Source organism: Leucoraja erinacea, chromosome 24 (assembly GCF_028641065.1).
Source record: "Leucoraja erinacea ecotype New England chromosome 24, Leri_hhj_1, whole genome shotgun sequence".
Classification (NCBI taxonomy): Eukaryota; Metazoa; Chordata; class Chondrichthyes; order Rajiformes; family Rajidae; genus Leucoraja; species Leucoraja erinaceus.
Window position 1 is genome coordinate 32,270,823 of NC_073400.1, and position 23,078 is coordinate 32,293,900.

Here is a 23,078-nt window from a genome sequence, read left to right on the forward strand (position 1 = left end):
TAAGATGGCAGCACCACCATCACTGATAATATTATAGCAGAATACACTATAAAAATTGATATACAGCATGGAAAGAGGCCCTTCTGCCGACCAAATCTATGCACCTGTTCACACACTAGTTCTATGTTAGCTCACCGTCTCATCCTACACACTAGGAGCAATATACGGAAGGCAATTTACCTGAAAACGCGCACGCACGCAAGCACGCGAATATCACTACCTTAATTGGTACACGTGACAATAAAAGACCTTTGGAACCTTCGTTTTGGACGTGGGAGGAAACCAGAGCACCTGAAGGAAACCCGCGCGGTCGTGGAGAGAAGGTGCAGACTCCAAACAGACATAAGCCGAGGTCAGGAACGAACCTGGGTCTCTGGCGCTGTGAGGCAGCGATTCAAACCTGCTGCTCTACTTATGAAGTTGGGGTACAGATTGGTTTATAAATCTGTTGATGGAAGCAGAGGGAAGTGTGAGGAGGTTAACAGTAAGATTCTAAGGAGACCGGGACATGTTTGTGGGATGATGGATATATAGCTGTTGTTAAATGGTAGATTTTAGTGCGGGCGGGGGGGGAACAAGGAGAGGCACAACTCCAAAGAAAAGCATTATTAGAGAGATACAGAGGTACATGTGCATGAAATGTTGGAACTGTCTATCACAGGGCATCAAGAACAAGGGGTAGGTTTAGGTTGAGAGGAGGGAGTTTAAAGTGGATCTGAGGAGTTTTTTTGCTTTTAAAATGAAATATATAAAGTGGGATATCTGGAACTTGCCACAGAGGTGGTGGCAAGGTTAGATAGAATTATTATATACATTTAGACAGGTGCTTAAGGAGATGGAGATATGAACCCAATGCAGGCAGATAGGACTAATGTCAATGATCAAAAAGGTGGGCATGGATGTGATGGGACATGCTGTAGGAAAGATGTTAAGCTGGAGAAAGTACGGAGAAAATGCACAAAGATATTGGCAGGACTTGAGCGCTTGAGCTATAGGAAGAGGTCGATCAAGCTAAGGCTTTATTCCATGGAGCGCAGGAGGACGTGGTGGTCCTATAGTCATGAAGGGAATAGAGCCACAGAATCTTTTGCCCAGAGTAGGGGATTCGAGAACCAGAGGACATAGGTTTAGGGCGAGAGGGGAAAGATTTAATAGGAACCTGAGAGGTAACTTTGGTGTGTATATGGAATGAGACAATAGGTGCAGGAGTAGGCCATTCGGCCCTTCCAGCCAGCACCGCCATTCAATGTGATCATGGCTGATCATCCCCAATCAGTACCTCGTTCCTGCCTTCTCCCCATATCCCGACTCCGCTATCTTTCAGAGCCCTATCTAGCTCTCTCTTGAAAGTATCCAGAGAACCTGCCTCCACCGCCCTCTGAGGCAGAGAATTCCACAGACTCACCACTCTCTGTGAGAAAAATGAGCTACCGGAGGAGGTAGTTGAAGCAAGTACCGTAATGGCATTTAAAAGACACAAGTACAAGGATAGGAAAGGTTTAGAGGGGTGTGGGCCAAACAGGGGCAGGTGGGACTAGTGTTGATGGGGCATCTTGGTCAGTGTGGACAAAAGTTGGTGTTTCCATGCTGTGTGACTATGACTCTTTGAAGGGCGTGTATCTATATTGTGCAACTGTGGCTCAAGCTTGCAGCTGAGGGAAGGGATGTGAAACTCTGTGGAGGTTTTCTCCTCTTCCTGTTTTTATTTCACACACCACTCCTGAAATACTTTGCAGACAGTACTTACATTCAAATCTTAGAATTACAATCTCAACTTTGATATTTAGTACAGCAAAGTCAATAGGAAGTGGCCGTGAGGGCTGTATTCAGACTTTAAGGTACCCAAACATTGCTCCATCATTAATACTAATTATCGAGACATTTGCAATATTTGGCACTTTTACCTTTGCCTGCGACATGTTAATTGGGAAATAATTTGAGACCCAAACAGGAAGTATTCTTGTGCAATTTACCTGTGCTAACACTTATTTCTGCGATAATATTAGGTAGTGAAATGTGTCTGAACTTCTCAAAGAATTAACCCAATTTGTTTAAGTAAATATCTGCTTCCCAGCATGAATGGATCTACAGAATCCAAGTAGTAAATCACTCGCATTTCTTTATAAGTATAATAAAGTCATGCACTGTTCGAAAATTGCCTACAAGTTTCTCTTTTGAAAACATCATCTACAGATAGAGTTACTTCTTCACAGCGCCAGGGACCTGGGTTCGATCCCGAACATGGGTGCTGTCTGTACGGAGTTTGTACATTCTCCCTGTGACCATGTGGGTTTTCTCCAGGATCTCTGCTTTTCCTTCCACATTCCAGAGATTGTAGGTTAACTGGTTTTGGTAAAATAAAAATTATAAATTGCCCCGAATTGCATAGGATAGTGTTAGTGTGTGGGAATCGCAAGTTGGCGTGGACTCGGTGGGCAGAGGGGGCTGTTTCCGCGATGTGTTCCTGATTGTTCCCTCAATCCCCATAGCTGGGATGGAAAAAAGCACAAAGGCAGAGAGAAAAAAAAACTCAAGCACGATAACAAAACGTTGCAAGTGCTCTCCCCGGTAACACAAAATTGTTTTCCACGTCTATAGATGGTTAACCAAGTCAAAGTAAAGACCATCTTGCAGTTCAGTAAGTTTAGTTTAGCTTAGATGTTTAGTTTAGTGATACAATGCGGAAATAGGCCCTTCGGCCCACTGCGTCCGTGCTGTCCAGCAATCTCTACACACTAGCACCAACCTACACACTGGGGACAATTTACAATTTTTACCCAAGCCACTTAACCTATAAACCTGTATTTACAGTGTGAGGAGATACTGGAGCACCCGGGGAAAACCCACAAGGTCACAGGGAGAATGTACAAATTCCATACACACAGCACCCATTCTACACACCCTTGCTTAACCCAAGTGTACAAACACTCTAGATGGCAGGCAGCGTATACAAATGGGGAGAACCTCCTACCAACAGGTAAATTAACAATGATTTATGTACATCCATTTAGGCCAATAACATCCCACTTTGACTTGCTTTCAGATATGGTTTATATCCAAAACTGCTTGAGGGTGGCACATGGAAAACAGAAAATAGGTGCAGGAGTCAGTCATTCAAGCTAAATTTAACTCCACTCCCTTCTGTGGCAGAGAATTCCACAGATTCACAACACTCTGGGTGAAAACATTTTTCCTCATCTCAGTCCTAAATGGCCTTCCTCTTATTCTTAAAATGTGGCCCCTGGTTCCGGACTCCCCAACATCGGGAACATAGCCTGTTCAATCCCTTAAGAATTTTATATGTTTCTATAAGATCCCCTCTCATCCTTCTAAATTCTAGTAAATATAAGCCCAGTCGATCCATTCTTTCATCTGGCACAACGGTAGAGTTGCTGCCTTACAGCGCTTGCAGCACCAGACCCGGGACAATCCCGACTACGGGACTGTCTGTGCAGAGTTTGTACGTTACCCCCGTGACAGAGTGGGTTTTCTCCAAGATCTTCAGATTCCTCCCATACTCCAAATGTGCAGGTTAATTAGCTTGGGGTTTGTATACTTGGTATAAGTGTAAATTGTCCCATTGTGTGTGTGTAGGATAGTGTTAATGTGCGGGGAACGTTGGTCAGTGCGGACTTGGTGGGCCGAAGGGCCTGTTTCCACACTGTATCTCTAAAGTTAAAACATCCACCTACTGTAGCTCCAACAGTAGGATGGATACAACAGATTCATGCCATGATATCAGAACATGTTCAGAAAACAGGATCGGTTTTTGAAACAAAGATGCACAGCTGTATAAAACAGAACAGCAGCGATAGAGAGCCATCATAGACAGTGATATCGCCTTCCACTAACCAATTCATTCTTCCAATAATATTGGATGATTAAAAGCAGAGATTTAACTAAACATCCTTTTCATTCAATTAAAAAAACCCACAGATATAACGATCAAGATCCCTTTAAATATGGATTCATGGTTTTACAATTGAGAGTTTGTCAATTGGAATAAAACAAAGTTTATGTGTTTCTGTATCTCCAAGAGACTGCTTGAATGCATTAACGAGTACAGACAGTTCTATTTCAATTGAAGGCTGTTCACAACGTAAGCAAACACATTTAATGTCATGGCTTCTAGCACTTTGCCCATTGTAGTCAAAGGTGAAATAGGGATCATAAAAAAGCATTATGCACAAAATCTACCCTAATATAAATAATTAACCTGTGAAAGTTGGCATGCACATATTTCTCCTGGCAAATTATTCAGATCTAAAACAATATAATGTTTATATAGCGGAGTCAGGGGATATGGGGAGAAGGCAGGAACGGGGTACTGATTGTGGATGATCGGCCATGATCACAGTGAATGGCGGTGCTGGCTTGAAGGGCCGAATGGCCTACTTCTGCACCTATTGTTTATTGATTTAGGATGTAAACACATTCCTTTCAACGGAATGGCTACATTGGGGCCAAAATAGCACTTGAAGCAGAATCAAAAGTGACTGTACTCAAAAATGATCACAGCCTTTGTCAGCTCATCTAACTGCATGTACAATGAGAGCATTTACTTGTCTCATGAAAGGTATGCGTTAAATATATCACAATATCAATTCAGAGACATATCTTTTGTTACTTTTTCTCTAGAACATTTCACAAGAGCTGCAAAACACGGGGGGAAAAAATCCAATATTTAAAAAGCAAAAAGAAACTCTGCAGATTATAAAAAGGAACATAAGCCTTTGAATTTAAAAAGTGAAAGCACAAAATGTTATCGACAAATAAACGAATAGCCATGGACTAAAGCCCAGCAACAGAATGTCCACACTCAAATAATGTGCCACTTCTGAAAACGAATAACACGGAGATGCAATATCCTACAAGACACGAGCACAGCAATTTTACGTCGCTTCCTAATTCGCCAATGAACTGGTGGAAGACAAACCGTCAGCTGAAATGATCGAAGCTCTTAATGGAATGACAAAAAAAGGTACTCTGGGGATGAATCAGATGTTAATTTATTCAATGTTAATTTATTGTATTCACTTTTTAAATATGCCTTTTTTTTAATAGCAGCAATGAAAAAAAAACAAAAAAAAAAAAACAGAAAAAGTATAGCAGGCCAGGACACAAGCATTGAAGTTTAATTAAAAATTAAATCACATTCGCCAATTGATTAGGATTTATTCTAAATGTGAAAATACTCACATTAGCTGTGTCGTCAGGGCTCATGACCCATAACACTTTAGTGGTGAATTAACTCCCAAATCAACAGTACATCTCATTTAATACAATTCCCATCTACAGTGCCCTCCATAATGTTTGGGACAAAGACCCATCATTTATTTACTTGCCTCTGTACTCCACAACTTCAGATTTGTAATAGAAAAAAAAAATCACATGTGGTTAAAGTGCACATTGTCAGATTTTATTAAAGGCCATTTTTATACATTTTGGTTTCACCATGTAGAATTTACAGCAGTGTTTATACATAGACCACCCCATTTCAGGGCACCATAATGTTTGGGACACATGACTTCACAGGCATTTGTAATTGTTCAAGTGTGTTTAATTGCCTCCTTAATGCAGGTATAAGAGAGCTCTCAGCGCCTAGTCCTTCCTCCAGTCTTTCCATCACCTTTAGAAACTTTTATTGCTGTTTATCAACATGAGGACCAAAGTTGTGCCAATGAAAGTCAAATAAGCCATTATGAGACTGAGAAACAAGAATAAAACTGTTAGAGACATCAGCCAAACATTAGGCTTACGAAAATCAATTGTTTGGAACATCATTAAGAAGAAAGAGAGCACTGGTGTAACTTCTTTACTATAATAAAGAAAAATCCCCAAACACTTTTACGACAAATCAGAAACACTCTTCAGGTGTGGATTTGTCAATGACCACCTGCTTTAAATATATAATAGATACATTAAGGGACTATTTTGTAGCTTTGTATTTCTTCTTAAGCAGGCTTTCTCTAGTGGGAAAGTACCAACTGATAAAGAGGCAAGCTCAGACTGGTCCTGAAGTGATATATATTGGCTGCATCTTGTGACCATGACTAATGGCTTTGGAATATGACTAAGTGACACACAGTATAATGTTCATTGAAGCGGTGGCTCGGGGAAGTCGAGTGTCTGTTGCTTACTTGACTGGTGTATCCCCGACACTTCCGATGAGGATGATTCAGTAACGCTCGAGTTGGTTTACCTAACCCATTGTGTGTTGTCTGTTTTTAAGTAAAGGAACGTTATCACACTGTCCACAGAAGACTTCATGAACAAAAATACAAAAGCTACATTGCAAGATGCAAACCACTGGTTAGCTGCAAAAAAATAGGATGGGCAGGTTATAGTTTGCCAAGAAGTACCTGAAAGAGCAACTACAGTTCTGGAAAAAGGTCTTGTGGACAGATGAGATGAAGATTAACTTATATCAGAGTGATGGCAAGAGCAAAGTATGGAGGAGAGAAGGAACTGCCCAAGATCCAAAGCATACCACCTCATCTGTGAAATACGGTGGTGGGGGTGTTATGGCCTGGGCATGTATGGCTGCTGAAGGTACTGACTCACTTATCTTCATTGATGATACAACTGCTGATGGTAGTAGCATAATGAATTCTGAAGTGTATAGACACATCCTATCTGCTCAAGTTCAAACAAATGCCTCAAAACGCATTGGCTGCCGGTTCATTCTACAGCATGACAATGATCCCAAACATACTGCTAAAGCAACAAAGAAGTTTTTCAAAGCTAAAAAATGGTCAATTCTTGAGTGGCCAAGTCAATCACCCGATCTGAACTCAATTGAGCATGCCTTTTATATGCTGAAGAGAAAACTGAAGGGGACTAGCCCCCAAAACAAGCATAAGCTAAAGATGGCTGCAATACAGGCCTGGCAGAGCATCACCAGAGAAGACACCCAGCAACTGGTGATGTCCATGAATCGCAGACTTCAAGCAGTCATTGCATGCAAAGGATATGCAACAAAATACTAAATATGACTACTTTTATTCGCATTACATTGCCGTGTCACAAACATTATGGTGCCCTGAAATGTAGGGACTATGTATAAACACAGCTGTAATTTCTACATGGTGAAACCAAAATGTATAAAAATGGCCTTTATTAAAATCTGACAATGTGCACTTTAACCAATTGTGAATTTTTCTATTACAAATCTCAAATTGTACAGAGGCAAATAAATAAATGATGGGTCTTTGTCGCAAACATTATGGTGGGCACTGTATGTGCCAGTTTGTGCATCTCTAATTTAGTCCTTGTACACAGAGTAATATCTCTATAAGAGAGTTCCTATTTGAACACTGCCTTTCAGGACTCAAGTTGCCTAATTAAACGTGTAAAACAAGATAGATTCCCGGACCAATAAAGAAAAGTTAGGTGACATGGAGTAGTTTTGGGAGAAGCGCAGCAGCAATGCTGCTTTTGAAACGCCAGCATGGAAGTGTATCTGGGCTCTGGAGTCAGTGGCACTTTTCACGTTGCACTATTTGCATCGGTCTACAAATACTTTTCTATTCATTAAACCTGCGACACAATTAGTCTCAGCACAAAATAAAGTTAGTGCAGTCTTTTGTCAAGAACGGCAGTCATATAAAAATATGTTCATTAGAGCATTATGTACCCAGAAGCAAGATTTTTTTTAAAGCTCAAAAAAAAAGAAATCCAAAAATCACAAACAAAAGTTTCCCCCTCGTTAAGAAAAAAAAGAGACCCCTCTGGTCAGCACAATCTCTTCTCACCTCTCACTCCTCCTCCTCAGAACAAGGCTATCTAAAGCAATTCCAGTAAACCAGGATACAATATAGTCTCATGTGATCGCAGATGTAGAAACACCACGATCATTAAAACATCGTCACATCACCAGCGCCTGCACTCAAACTAGAATTTAGTCTTCAGGGAAGGTCGGGTAGAGGCAGCAACATCTCGAAGAACTACGGTGATGTTCGTACGGCAAGAGCAGCATCATCGTAACTTCAAAAATATTATTTTCTACTCCAGAAGATCCTGTAAAGAGAAACAAGTTTGGGTTTCCAGAGAAAAAGCGGTGATTTTTAATTAAAAGTCACTATGCAACAAAGTACTTTCAAATTACAAATGATAACGTTTTTCTAATCCAAGCAATTTTTTTAACATTTCATTTGCATATGAGAATCTTAAAAAAAAAAACACATTGCCAGAGGGGATAGTTGAGGCAAGTGATACAACAACATTTAAAATGCATTGGATAGGACAGGTTTGGAGGGATATGGGTCAAACACAGGCAGGTTGGACTAGTGTAGCTGGGACATGTTGGCCAATTAGGGCCGAAAGGCCTGTTTCCACGCTGTACCTCTATGAGAGGCACATGGATATGCATGGTTTAGAGATATGGGCCACAGGTGGGACTCGTGTAGATGGGGCATCTTGGTTGTCATGGGCAAGTTGGGCCAAAGGGCCTGTTTCCATGCAGAACAAACTCATGAAGTGTCTAGGTCGACTAATTTCTCAAATGCCTGAGGTCCTGATACTATTTTTTCTTTGTATACAAAAGTGCCATCAATCCAAGCAAGAGGAAAATGAGGCAGCAACAAATTGTAGAGTTGCTTGGGACAAACTTCAGACTAAACTATATTAGACTTGCCTCGTCGGAGTCATCGTGGAACTCTGGTTTATTGACGGGTACAGATGTGTCCAGTTCATCATCAGCAGTTGCCTCCACCTGCCGCTGTAGGACCGAGTACCGATGCACCAAAAATCTGAAACATTAAAACCAATGTTGAGAAAGTATAGCTAGTCACACATGGTTATTAGTTTTACACATGAAATCCACGTTGATTAAAGAAAGTGTGCAAGAAGAAACGAGCCCTCCAGCATCCTCAAATAATGAGAACAAGCCTCAGAAAAAATATTTGTGGAATGGGAACTATTTTAGGAAGAATTTTAATTAAATCTTGGGTATCTGTTGGGTCTCTCAGTTCATGTGTATTTTCAGTTCAGTTCAGTTTAGTTTATTGTCACGTGTACCGAGGTACAGTGAAAAGATTTTGCTGTGTGCTAACCAGTCGGTGGAAAGACAATACATGATTACAATCGAGGACAGACACAAAAAGCTGGAGTAACTCAGCGGGACAGGCAGCATCTCTGGAGAGAAGGAATGGGAGACTTCAGTGTCTATCTTTGGTTTAATCCAGCATCTGCAGTTCCTTCTTACATATGATTACAATCGATCCATTTACAGTGTCAGGGAATAAAGCTTCAGGCTATAACCATTACTCTCACACACTTGTACATGAGCATGACTGTGCCTGTGTATGTATTACTGAACTGTATGCATGTAAACAACCACTGAATTGAACCATTGAAGTAAAATACAGATTTCAAGGATTTCCATTGCATCAGAGTGCAGGAAGAAAATCATTTTTCCTCAAATTATTTTCCCCAAGATTTCGCAAATTATGCAAACTGGAAACGGGCGAGAAAAATGGATGAACATTTATTAATTAACAGCCAATTAATAAATTATCATTTGTAAAATGTATTTATTAACTGCCATCTATGAAGGATAGCACGCTGTAAATGACTTAAGACTGCAGAATTCCAAGGAGCATGTAAAATGTTCCCAATGGAGAAAATGGACCTCATTTGCATTTTATCATTTGCTGAATTTCCCCGATAAATAGTTCTTCTGCTTTCACTCCGTTTAGATTTAAGTGCCAATATAGAATCTGCCCAATGAGATTCAAAGTAATGGCAATGTTAAACTCCACCTATGCAAGTACCCAGTGTGACCTGTATTTCAGTCTGACTAGATTTACACTACCAAAGGAAGATGGCTGGATATTAATGCTAAGTGACAGCCTTACTGAAACCAGTGCAACAGATGAGGTATCTAAAATCTTCAATGTTTCTTTCTATTTGTTCTTCCTATCAAGACAAAGGAAATGAAGCCAGACCCTAAGTTAACAATTGTTCCAGGTGACCAGCGCAGCAGCATTTGAACCCACGCTTTAACTTAAAAAAACATCTCATTTACACGATTGCAAATATGCTGAAAACCCCCAAAAGTTACACCTTAGAGACAAGCCACGAGTAGAACATGTGCACTAACATAAATCCCAAACAATGTGCAAATTTATAACCAAAGTATAATTCAATTATGTGTTTTAAAAGAACACAAAAAGTGCTGGAGTAACTCAGCGGGTCAGGCAGCATATGTGGAGAACATGGATAGGTGGCGTTTCACAGAGTGCTGGAGTAACTCAGCGGGTCAGGCAGCATCTGTGGAGAACATGGATAGGTGACGTTTCACAGAGTGCTGGAGTAACTCAGCAGGTCAGGCAGCATCTGTGGAGAACTTGGATAGGTGACGTTTCACAGAGTGCTGGAGTAACTCAGCAGGTCAGGCAGCATCTGTGGAGAACTTGGATAGGTGACGTTTCACAGAGTGCTGGAGTAACTCAGCGGGTGCAGCAGCATCTATGGAGCTAAGGAAATAGGTAACGTTTCGGGCCGAAACCCGGAAGGGTTTCGGCCCGAAACGTTGCCTATTTCCAGAAGGGTTTCGGCCCGAAACGTTGCCTATTTCCTTAGCTCCATAGATGCTGCTGCACCATAACTCAGTGGGTCAGGCAGCATCTGTGGAGAACATGGATAGGTGACGTTTCACAGAGTGCTGGAGTAACTCAGCGGGTCAGGCAGCATCTGTGGAGAACATGGATAGGTGACGTTTCACAGGGTGCTGGAGTAACTCAGTGGGTCAGGCAGCTTCACTGACGAACATGGATAGGTGACGTTTTGGGCCAGGTAGGAACCCATCTTCAGACTGATTGTAGCAGGGAGGGAGAAAGCTGGAAGAGAGGTTGAGATGGGACAAAGCCTGGTGAGTGATAGGTGGTTACAGGTGAGGGGCACTTAATTGGCAGATGGGTAGACAAAGACTAGAGAAGAAAATTGGATCAAAGGTAATGAGAGAAGAGTGAAATATAAAGCCCGAGGGAGATATATCGATGAAAAATGGTAATTTCTTTGAAAAACATTGTACATTGCATCTGTTCTCCCACCCACTGAGAAAATCTTGCATTGTTCTTATTCCTCATCAAAATCAGTTACAAAAGATAGATAAAAATGCTGGAGTAACTCAGCAGGTCATTTTAATCAGTAAATTAGATCATCCAATTTCTCCACAGCTGCTGGTTAATCCGCTGAGTTACTCCAGCATGTTGTGTCTTTCTTTGCTTTAAACCAGCATCAAGGTCCTTTTTTATTAAAATCAGTTACAAACTGGATAACGGCCCAAGTGGAAAATTAACTGTTTTCTAATATTTAACTATAAATAAAAAAGCCCATTAAAACAAGTGTACGTACCGTCCACCACATACATATTTCTTAATGACGACCACTCCAACGATGATCAGAATCAGCAAAAATGCTATAACCGTGACAATGATTGGCAGAGAGCTAGTGCTGTGTGCATCGAGCTGAAATTAAAGGAAATTGTATTAAAACCAAATATTTTAACAAAGTCCCAGCAATAAGTACTTATAACATCAGACCGCAGCCAAAAAAAAAGCATTTAGAAGATGAAGTATGTCGGAACGAACTGCAGATGTTGGTTTATGCAGTTTTTTTTGTTTTTTTTAATTCAATTTCAATTTTATTTTTAATATGTTTTATTATTCATTTATTATTTATTTATTTATTGTGTGATTTTTTTTTTTTTTTATGATACTGCCTGTAAGGGAAATTCATTTCGTTGTCTCAAATTGAGACAATGACAATAAATTTGAATACAATACAATACAATTTAAACCGTAGATAGACACAAAGATGAATGGAAGATGAATCCCGGTAGGATGCTTTGGTGCTTCTGTGGAAGTCGGTAATAGTTGTTGAAAACAAGCTGAACTTCCTCACCTTCTATAAACACATAAAGCTGGAGTAACTCAGGGGGACAGGCAGCATCTCTGGAGAGAAGGAATGGGTGATGTTTCGGGCGAGGCCCTTCTTCAGACTCAAATGAAGTGAAGAGGGGAGAAGAGCAAGTGACGTGTCTGAGGAAGGGTCTAGACCCATTCCTTCTCTCCAGAGATGCTGCCTGTCCCGCTGAGTTACTCCAGCTTTTTGTGTCTGTAGAACTTGAAGAAGTTTTCAACATCTTTTACCGAATTCTACAGAAGCACCAAAGCATCCCAGCGGGATTCATCACATCTCACACTCAAGCTTCCCTCTGCAGCATCGCAGCGACGACTCTGTACACTTCACCCTGCCTTGGGTGAGCTGCCAACATAACCAAGGACCACTTTCACCCAAGATACACACAAAAAGTTGGAGTAACTCAGCGGGACAGTCAGCATCTCTGGAGAGAAGGGATGGGGGACATTTTGGGTCGAGACACACAATTCACATGCTCTTCTCACCTCTCCCATTGGACAGAAGATACAAACATTTGAAAGTTCACATCACCACATTTATCCCCGCTGTTATCAGGCTATTGAACGGTTCCGTGATAAGCTCAGGTGATGCCTCAATATTCCAGCCAACCACGTGCTTGTTTTAATCTGAACCTTCTCTACCGCGGTTAAAACTATTTTCTCTTTGCACCACCTGTTGTACTCGTGTGTGTCTCGACTGTACTCACATATGGTACAATTTCACTGGATTGCAGGCAAAGTTTTTCACCATGTCTTGATACATATGACGATAACAGATCAATACCAATAATTAATTGGCAGAGATAAAAAGAATCGACTATCTCGGTTCCTCCAATGAAAGAAATGTCACTGCAACCAAATCATACGCCATGTTGACACAAGGAACTACAGATGCTGGTTTACAACAGACACAAAGTGCTGGAGTAACTGAGTGGGGCAGGCAGCATCTCTGGAGAAAAAGGATGAGTGACGTTTCAGGACCCGAAACGTTCTCCACAGATGCTGCCTGACCCGCTGAGTTACTCCAGCACTCTGTACCTATCCGTGGTAAGTGCCAATCCTCAACGGCTCTAACTGATGGAAAGGTTTGATAAAAACTTCAATGCCAGGGGAAAGCACAGTGTAGGCCTCAGTGTTATACAACTCCATTAAATTGGACCCATTTCCTTTCCACACAATCCCACGTCAATCTGTGACTCCTGCTATCCATTTTACAGCCTGACCATGTGGCTGTTGGCAATTTCATTAGCACTTTCTTCAGCCACAATATTAAAAACCAGTAACTGGGGATGTATTACCGGTGTGTATTTTAACAAGATATTGATCATCCAAGAAAAATGGCCATTTCTGCTTCCCTCCAAGAAGTCACCATGTTGTTTGTCTTTGTGTACATTGTACGGTTCAAGCGGCACTTACCAGTTCCATCGGTTCGATCAAGTTACTGACACACTTCTTGCTGATATCTTTCACAGTGCGATCCACTTTCACGCCTCCGGAACACTGGTCTCCAGGAATCTTCCGGTATCTAAATGACAAGATTTTTGCAACTGTCAACCTTTATAACGGTCTGGAAAGATTTAGTGGGAATATTGAATAAATTAAACACGGAAACTGGTCTTTAGTTCATGGACAAGCCGGAAAAATTAAGATCATATCATAAGTGATAGGAGCAGCATTAGCCCATTTGGCCCTTCAAATCTACTCCGCCATTCAATCATGGCTGATCTATCTCTCCCTGCCTCTCTCCTAACCCCATTCTCCTGCCTTCTCCCCATAACCCCACACTCGTACTAATCAAAAATCTACCTCTCTCTGCCTTAAAAATATCCAGACTTAGCCTCTACAGCCGTCTGTGGCAAAGAATTCCACAGATTCACCACCGTCTAAAGAAATTCCTCCTCATCTCCTTCCTAAAGGAACGTCCTTTAATTCTGAGCATCCATTTAATTAACACATCATTTTATGTCAAACTGCTCAAAAAGAGTTCATGGTCGACATGAAGATCTCAAATATACAAGCACCTTGTGTTTTACACGCGCCTGATTTACACATTTTTAGAATAATGTGCTTGTCTAATTACAACGGAAAGGTTAATTTACATGTTTTCACCTTAAACCCATGCCCTCCAGGATTTGATTCTGCCGTCCTGTGAAAAAGGTTCTATCTACCCTATCCGTGCTTCTCATGCTTTATCAGGGGACTCCACAACCTCCGGCATTCCAGAGAACAGCCAGTCAGTGTGCGGAGGCTGGGAACTTGTATTCTGACAGTGCCTCTGTGAACTAATTGCTTAAACTACAGTAAACCGCTGGATTACCTTGGTATTTCCAGTATGTAATTACAATGGCCTTTGGCATACAAATCACCGGGCTTGGCTGTCTGATGGCCTTGCTACAGTATGGCAGCAACTATGCTATCGACCTAGAAATCAACGCACGCTAAGCCCAAGCCTCACTGAAAATCACCCTCTCTCATCTGATCAGACACCCAGGACAAGAACAAAGATGGCACCCAAGCTAGGTGAGTCTCTGCACGCTGGTCCTAAAAGTGGAGCCGCAATCACTCACTACAATTGCTCCACTCGTGTAAACCTCTACTCCAACTGCAGCATTTCTTACTTTAACTATGATCTTCTTAATCGCCTCTCAGATCAGTCGCCTCATTGAAGACCATCGGACTATCTTTAATCAGACTTTACCTTGCACTAAAGTTTATACTTTATCTTGAATCTGTGCACTGTGGATGGCTCGATTGTAATCTTTCTACTAGTTAGCACGCAACAAAAAGCTTTTCACTGTACCGTAGTACAGGTGACAATAAAGTCAACTATGTATGGGAGCAGCACAGTGGCCTAGTGTTAGAGATACCGCCTTACAGCGCCAGAGACCCGGGTTCCATTCCCGACTACTGGTGCTTGTCTGTAGGGAGTTTATTCCTTCTTCCCGTGACCTGCGTGGGTTATCTCCGAGATCTTTGGTTTCCTCCCACACTCCAAATACGTACAGGTTCGTAGGTTAATCGACTTGGTACAAATGTAAAATTGTCCCTAGTTTGTGCAGGTTAGTGTCAATGTGCAGAGATCGCTGGTCGGCGCCGACTCGATGGGCCGAAGGGCCTGTTACCGTGCCAAATCTCTAAACTAAATTAAAACTAAAATATAAATGGAGCCAATCTGGATCACACTAATCGCTGTTTTAAGTTTGATTTATGTGCCCTTACTCTCACATTGTGCTTGTTCAGTAGAGGGGTAATGTTCACATAGGTGTATACTGTCCGTCTGTATAATTTTGGTTACACTCATTACCCATTGGTCTTCAATATTTCTTTCTTTCCTTGTAAGCAGAACTCCAGGTCGTGGCCTCGTAGATCCGACTGTTCTATGCATTCCAGACTATTCTCCTTTCGATAGTATCCAAAATCACTGGAGAGGGAAAAAAGGTAACAAACTCAAGTAACACATCTGTTCCTGGACAATTTATTCATGTAAAACCTTAACACTCATCAACAGCTACTGCTAGGGGACTCGAGGCTTTTGAAGCTGAATAGAACGACATGTTGGAACCCAACCAGGAATGGACATTTCCTGCCCAACACAAGATACTTCACAGGTTTCTAGATATTTGGTCATAGTTTGTTGATTTCCTATCTGCTACTTATTTAATCTTAGAATGGATCACAGTCATAAAGTCATACAGTACATCAACAGACCCTTCAGCCCAACTCGCCCATACCAACCAAGATGCCCCATCTAAGCTGGTCCTATTTTCCCCACAGATCTCTACCCCTTTCCTATCCATGTACCTGTCCAAGTGTCTTTATAATACCTGCCTCAACTACCTCCTCTGGCAGTTTGTTCCATATATTGACCACCCTCTGAGTGAAAAGGTTACCTCTCAGATACCTATTACATTTTCACCTCTTCACCTTCAATCTATGTCCTCTGGTTCTTCATTGCCCTACCTGGGTAAAAGACCGTGGGCATTCACCCTATCAATTCCCCTCAGTATTTTATACTACTCTATAAGATCATCCCGTAACCTCCTGCACTCCGTCCTATTCTGCCCTACCTCTCCCTACAGTACAGACCCTCGAGTCCTGGCAACATCTTTGTAAATCTTCTCTGCACTCTTTCCATTTTGATGATCAATGGATTGAACTTGAACCATACGATAGGCGGCAGCAGCAGCAGCAGCAACCTACCACAGATAGTCGCCCAGGGTGCAGAGACAGACATTGGGCTGCTTGTTGACGACATAGTCGTGCCCGTTGCGGCAGATGGAGGACTTCCTCAAGCGACGGAATTTCTCCTTGTAACCCAACATGCAGCCATCGTTAGGGTCGTTAACGTTACTGGAATGAGCAAGCCATTGGATGTAGTCATCATCAGAACCTGGGGAACGGGAAGCAAGTGTTTACAGAATGAGAGGGGAACTTGGCCCTTCATAGAACACTCACCTATACAAATCCCAGCTCTCGTCCTGTAGCCTTCTGTGGGGTGGCATTTCAACTGCTCAACAAAACTAGTTCAATACAGTGAGTCTCTGCCTTGTCCTCTCACCCAGGCAGCTTTCCAGATACCAACCATCCAATTCATCAAACTCTCTCTAAATCTTTTATTGTTTCTCTCAAAACGATGACCTGTGGTTTTGCTAAGGACCACATGTAGATAGCACTAAACATTTCTCCTTAGCATAAATGTGGCTTCCAGGTCCCCAGAACTCTGTTGCCCCGTACATCTCCATTAAACTGTCCCCCTCTCACCTTATAGCTACGCCCTCTAGTGTTGGACATCTATGAGCTTTGTTTATTATTGTTACGTGTACGGAGGTACAGTGAAAAGCTTGTATGTTGAGTATTATCCAGTGTAAAGACTATACGTGATTACAAATCACGGCATCCAGTGTACAAATACAGGATCTGGGGAACAAGTTGTCTATTAGAAGAGATTGTTAAGGGCTTAGACACGCTAGAGGCAGGAAACATGTTCCCGATGTTGGGGGAGTCCAGAACCAGGGGCCACAGTTTAAGAATAAGGAGTAAGCCATTTAGAACAGAGACGAGGAAACAATTTTTCTCACAGAGAGTGGTGAGTCTGTGGAATTCTCTGCCATGGGCGGTGGGGGCAGGTTCTCTGGATGCTTTCAAGAGAGAGTTAGATAGGCCTCTTATAAATAGCGGAGTCATGGGATATGGGGAGAAGGCAAGAACGGGGTACTGATTGGGGATGATCAGCCATGATCACATTGAATGGCGGCGCTGGCTTAAAGGGCTAAATGGCCAAACTCCTGCACCTATTGTCTATTGCCTATCCTGGAGAAAAGGTTTTGACTGTCTACCCTATCTATGCCTTTTATATGCCTCTTGCCAGTCTCCCCTCAAAGTCCAATGTTACAGAGAAAATCTACCCAACTTCTCCCTGTACCTGAAACTTCTAATCCAGCATCAGAGAGGACAGCCATAAAGCTTGAGGGTGAAGGCAACCATTGGTGAGGAGGCTTAAGCAGACAAGTTGGAAGGTTGGCCCAGACTGGGTCGTGTGTTCAGGATGGTGGTGGAAGGTGGAGAATGAATGCGTGGGGGCATCCAAAGTGTGCCAATGCATCAGGTTACAGGACAGCTGTGGAATCAGGGGACACAGCGGGATAGGCAGCATCTCTGGAGAGAAGGAATGGGCGATGTTTCGGGGTGGGACCCTTCTTCAGCCTGAACTCTGCCTGTCCCGCTGAGTTCCTCCAGCATTTTGTGTCTACCTTTGATTTAAACCAACATCTGCAGTTCTTTCCTACACAAACCAGAGGAGAGATGTGTAGGTTAATAAACCACTCTGCACGTGTTTGTGCTGGGGTAGACTGGGTCAGTGAGAGTCTGGTTACTGACTTCCTACATCTTTTACAGGGTAGATTTGGGATTCTGCCATCCACCTTTAGCTTTTACTTCATTGAGACAAACACTGCACAGTTCCCAAAATCAAATCCCCGAATGGTTCAAGTAACTTTTCTCCACAGCAAATGGAAAACATCAGGACCATAACGAGAAACCTTCATTCTAGATCCTGGGCTAAGCTATCAAAATAAGCAAATGTCGGTTTTGCAGCTCCAGCCCGCAAACCTTCAAGTACCTGCTGCCACTTCAACCGAAATTCAGCAAAAACAAAACAGGCCAAATGTGACAGCTGTCAGCGATGTGTAGGAAGGAACTGCAGATGCTTGTTTATACTGAAGATAGACACCAAGTGCAGGAGTAACTCAGCGGGTCAGACAGCATCTCTGGAGAACATGGATAGGTGACGTTTCTGGTCGGAATTCTTCTTCAGACTGATATTTTGCTGATAGATTTTGGGTTGTAGCATCCACCCGAGTCTGAAGAAGGATTCGGACCCAAAACGTCACCCATCCTTTTTCTCCAGAGATGCTGCCTGAACCGTTGAGTTACTCTAGCACTTTAATAGCTGTCAAGATATTTTAATCAACTGGTACTGATTCTACGTCTAATGGAATCTGAACTTACAATCTCTTGTAAGGAGCTCTTCAAAGTCGATGGTGAAAGATACCCAGTATTGTGTAATGATGAGGTCCACATATCCCCAGATGCTGACGTTCATTGACTTAGCTCCTGGTTCTGATGCAAGGCCAGTGAAGACAATTGGTTGCTTGGTGAACTGATAGGAATACCAGCACTGGCCTTCATCAATTGAAAACCTAGGAATCAAAAGAAACTTATGAAACATGCAAATTCAGGAGAGATTGTTTACCGCATTTGTTATAAGGGAACGATGCTCAAAAGGCATGAGATGGTGGAATCTTGAGCCAAAGCAATGGAGCGAGCAAACCGCAAAGGGTTGCCTCACGCAAGTGAAAAGGGCATCATCTTAACTGATGACCCTACTGTGTTTAGATTTAGAGATTTAGATTCCTTTATTGTCATTCTGACCTTTCGGTCTGAACAAAATTATGTTGCCTGCAGTCACAGAACCAATAAAAACAAAACATACAATAAACACAAATTAAACATCCACCACAGTGAGTTCACCAAGCACATCCTCACTGTGATGGAGGCAAGTCTTAGTCTCCGTCATACCAATTGGATACCAATCAAACAGACCGCGGTAACGTTCAAGATCAGGGGATATGGGGAGAAGGCAGGAACGGGGTACTGATTGGGGATGATCAGCCATGATCACATTGAATGGCGGTGCTGGCTCGAAGGGCCCAATGGCCTCTACTCCTGCACCTATTGTCTATAACTACGATTGAAGAAAGCAATGGGCAAACAGCATTACAGGGCTTGAGAGATTAATGTTTTGGGGGGGGGGGAGATAAACAAGGAAAGTTATAGGAGTGTTTAAGAAGGAACTGCAGGTGCTGGAAAATCGAAGGGAGACAAAAATGCCGGAGAAACACAGCGGGTGCAGCAGCATCTATGGAGCGAAGGAAATAGGCAAAGTTTCGGCCCAAAACCCTTCTGGAAATAGGCAACGTTTCGGGCCGAAACCCGGAAGGGTTTCGGCCCGAAACGTTGCCTATTTCCTTCACTCCACAGATGCTGCTGCACCCGCTGAGTTCCTCCACCATTTTTGTCTACCTAAAGTTATAGGAGTGTTTAGTTTAAATGCATCACACATAACTAACCCACTGGCCCCCTTTACTTATTCTTAATCTTTTACACTCGACAATAAATTGTTCTCTACATGATGGTGGACAAGCTACTGCAGCGAGACAAACTTGTTTATTACCTCCAACTGAACAATTCAGGTTGCCCTCGATAAACTCCCTTCACCCTTAAACTGCATGGACCTTTCATTACTGAAGTGCTTGGTACTCACTCAGTCACACCCAGAGCACTGGACAGGAGGGATTTGCTGGGGAAAAGCACCCGGGGGAAGATTTTCCTCTTCAAATTGTGCCGACAAGCCTACAATAGCAACTAAATGCCAGGAATATTCCAACAGGAGCAAAAACGCAAATGCTACTTGGAGGAATAACACTTCTAGCCTCCGGCACTGAGCAAGCCATGCGAGGGTTTGACGATGAAATAATTCCGCAAACACAGGGGTGTGAGTTATCAAGCACTAATACTTACTTTATTTCATCAACACCTTTGTATACAGTGTGCTCCACGGCAACTATCAAGCCCCCAGAGTCCAGAATGGCGTAGTAATGGGGTCCCTTTAGAGCCTTAAACCAAGAGTAGCCACCATCATCAGACACGTACACGTCTGGGACCAATACCGAGATGGCATCCCCAACACTCCCTGGAAACGACAAAACACAACTTACAACCGCTGCGAGAGTAAAACCTGCACACTTATCTCCCTGTGATACAATTCCACATCGCTGGGAATGGTGTACAAGCCACTCCAGTTCTACTGTCTTTGTTGCTACATCAATAAATAAGGAGACTTACTATCATTACATTTACTCTCACTCAATAGGAATGTCAGCAACAGCTGACTGAGAAAGTACATTTCAGTTTTGTATTTAAAAGCCATGTTTTAAAGATCAGATCAGGATAGGTCAGAACAGTCCAATATAACAAACACCTTGGAGAAACTCAGTGGGTGCAGCAGCATCTATGGAGCGAAGGAAATAGGGGACGTTTCGTCCAGAAACGTCGCCTATTTCCTTTGCTCCATAGATGCTGCTGCACCTGCCGAGTTTCTCCAGCATTTCTGTCTACCTTCGATGTTCCAGCATCTGCAGTTCCTTCTTAATAACAAACACGTTGTTGCTCAAATTTGGAAACATTGCCATCTCCTATACTGCAAGGAGCAGCTTTAAAAAATGTCCAACATTTTTACACTGGTGTTCGAGAAAATCTGTTTTTTGCTATTGTCAAAGTTTGAATAAAAGTATTTAATTGCATTCAAACTACAGATGTTAGCAAGATGCTCTACAACACCTGGGTTTTCCTCAACTTCATGATATTAATATTATTTTTACCCAGCATCTACCTCATGGAGCATCAAAGCTGCACAATGTAAGTATTCGATTTCATAGAAACATAGAAAATAGGTGCAGGAGGAGGCCATTCGGCCCTTCGAGCCAGCACCGCCATTCACTGTGATCATGGTTGATGGTCCCCTTTCAGAAGACAATTCCACAACAAAGTTATAAACTTTAGAAACAGTGGCAAGCCAATTGCCATTAATCTCAGGACACTGATTGTGAAAATGTTCAAGAAGGAACTGCAGATGCTGGAAAATCGAAGGTAGACAAAACTGCTGGAGAAACTCAGCGGGTGCAGCAGCGTCTACCTTTGATTGTGAAAATAGCAGATGATGCTCCTGCCAGGGTTGAGCACAGACTCGCTTGCTGCTCAGTTGTATATTTGATCACGTTGGACTATAAGCTATGAAGTTAGCTTGATTGTTGTCACGTGTACCGAGGTACAGTGAAAAGCTTTGTTTTGCATGCTATCTAATCAGTTCAGGTAATACTACACATAAATACAATGGTCAAACGGGCACAATAGGTAGAATAAAGGGGAAGATACAGAGATACAGAGTGTAGAATATAGTTCCCAGCATTGTAGCGCATCAGTTCCACAGACAAAGTCCAATGTCCACAATGGGGTAGAGGTGAATCGGACAGTACCCTAGCTTATGGAAGGACCGTTCAGAAGCCTGATAGCAGAGGGGAAGAAGCTGTTCCTGAGTCTGGTGGTGCACGCTTTCAAGCTCCTGTACCTTCTGCTGGACGGGAGCAGAAAGGAAGAATGATAGGGGGTGGGACAAGCTTTCATTATGTTGACTCAAAAGTGGCTGGACATTTGGGGGGAAAAAAGCAAGGATTCAAAATAAGCAAGTCAAATAAAATAGAGTGATGTACAATTTAGGGTGGCAGCGGGTAGAGCCGCTGCCTCACAGCAGAGATCCAGGTTCCATCCTGACCTTGGGTGCTGTCTGTGTGGAGTTTGCACGTTCTCCCTGTGATCCCGTAGGTTTCCTCCGGGTGCTCCAGTTTCCTCCCACATCCCAAAGATGTGCGGGTTTGTAAGTTAATTGGCCTCTAAAATGTACCCCTAGAGTGTAGCAAAGGTTGAGAAAGAGGGATAACGTAGAGCTAGCATGAACGGATGATCGATGGTCGGCTTGGGCGGTGGGCCGAAGGGCCTGTTTCCATGCTGCATCTTTCAATCAAAGGAGAAAACCTGAAGTGAGTAGGAAAGATCGGCAGATGCTGGTTTAAATCGAAGGTAGACACAAAATGCTAGAGTAACTCAGCAGGAAAAGCAGCATCTCTGGAGAGAAGGAATGGGTGATGTTTCGGGTCGGTCTGAAGAAGTGTCCTGACCCGATTCTTTCTCCCTGGAGATACTGCTTGTCCCACTGAGTTACTCCAGCATTTTGTGTCTACCTTAGAAAAACATGAAGTGTTGAAAACTGCCAGAAAATAAAATGAACAATTTTGAGTTATCTTAGTGCTTACAGTGAGAAACTGATTGAGATAATAAGTAAGGTTAAGAGATTAATACCGTGTGCTATGATCAAACCGACAGCATTGGGTTCAGACAACGGAGGCATTGGCACGTTGAGTTTCTGTGAGATGCTGTAGGATGCATGGATATGCAGACTACACTGAAGAATCAAAGACAAAAATTAGAATTGCTCAATAATGAATCCACACGCACTATCTACAACACAAAAACATTTAAAACGTAAATGAAAATATCAGAATAACCATATATCTTAGCAGAGGGGCGACACAGAACACACACTGCCACAGAAGGCAGTGGAGGCCAATTCACTGGATGTTTTCAAGAGAGAGTTAGATATAACTCTGGGAAAGAGTTAATAGTCAAATCTAATCTAGTTTAGAAAATTGAGTAATTCTTCTACAAAAGCATGGTCTAGTAGAACAAAAGAAGGGCTCAGTGCCGTCTGAATGACTTTGTAAATTATATGGAACCCAATATGGAGGACGTCGTCTTTTTAATAATGACATTGAGATGGAAACCTGCGTTATAACATGTGCTTCTTTCAAGGCCATAAAGATGCCAAGATTGAAAAAATAGCTGACGCTCCAGAGATAAGCAATAACTTGTTATTGGATGAGCTTGGTTTGGACACAGTTTTCCCCTATATTCTGAAAGGCAATAGAATCTTTCAATCATGCCATATTCAGACTTGGTAGGAGTGTTTTACTGATAAGAAAA

General features: G+C 42.4%; 1 protein-coding gene across 1 annotated transcript in view; it reads right to left on the reverse strand.

The window, feature by feature from the left end:
- Positions 1-4,993: 4,993 nt before the first annotated feature.
- LOC129708949 (sortilin-like) overlaps positions 4,994-23,078 on the reverse strand; it is a 47,760-nt gene continuing 29,675 nt past the window's right edge. The window contains exons 12-20 of the mRNA XM_055655026.1: positions 22,398-22,500; positions 20,004-20,175; positions 18,432-18,622; positions 16,125-16,314; positions 15,229-15,345; positions 13,341-13,449; positions 11,359-11,471; positions 8,636-8,750; positions 4,994-8,019 (exon numbers count right to left, since the gene is read on the reverse strand). Coding sequence (XP_055511001.1) covers positions 8,005-8,019; positions 8,636-8,750; positions 11,359-11,471; positions 13,341-13,449; positions 15,229-15,345; positions 16,125-16,314; positions 18,432-18,622; positions 20,004-20,175; positions 22,398-22,500 — 1,125 coding nt within the window. The 3' untranslated portion in view covers positions 4,994-8,004. The remainder of the gene's footprint in view (positions 8,020-8,635; positions 8,751-11,358; positions 11,472-13,340; positions 13,450-15,228; positions 15,346-16,124; positions 16,315-18,431; positions 18,623-20,003; positions 20,176-22,397; positions 22,501-23,078) is intronic.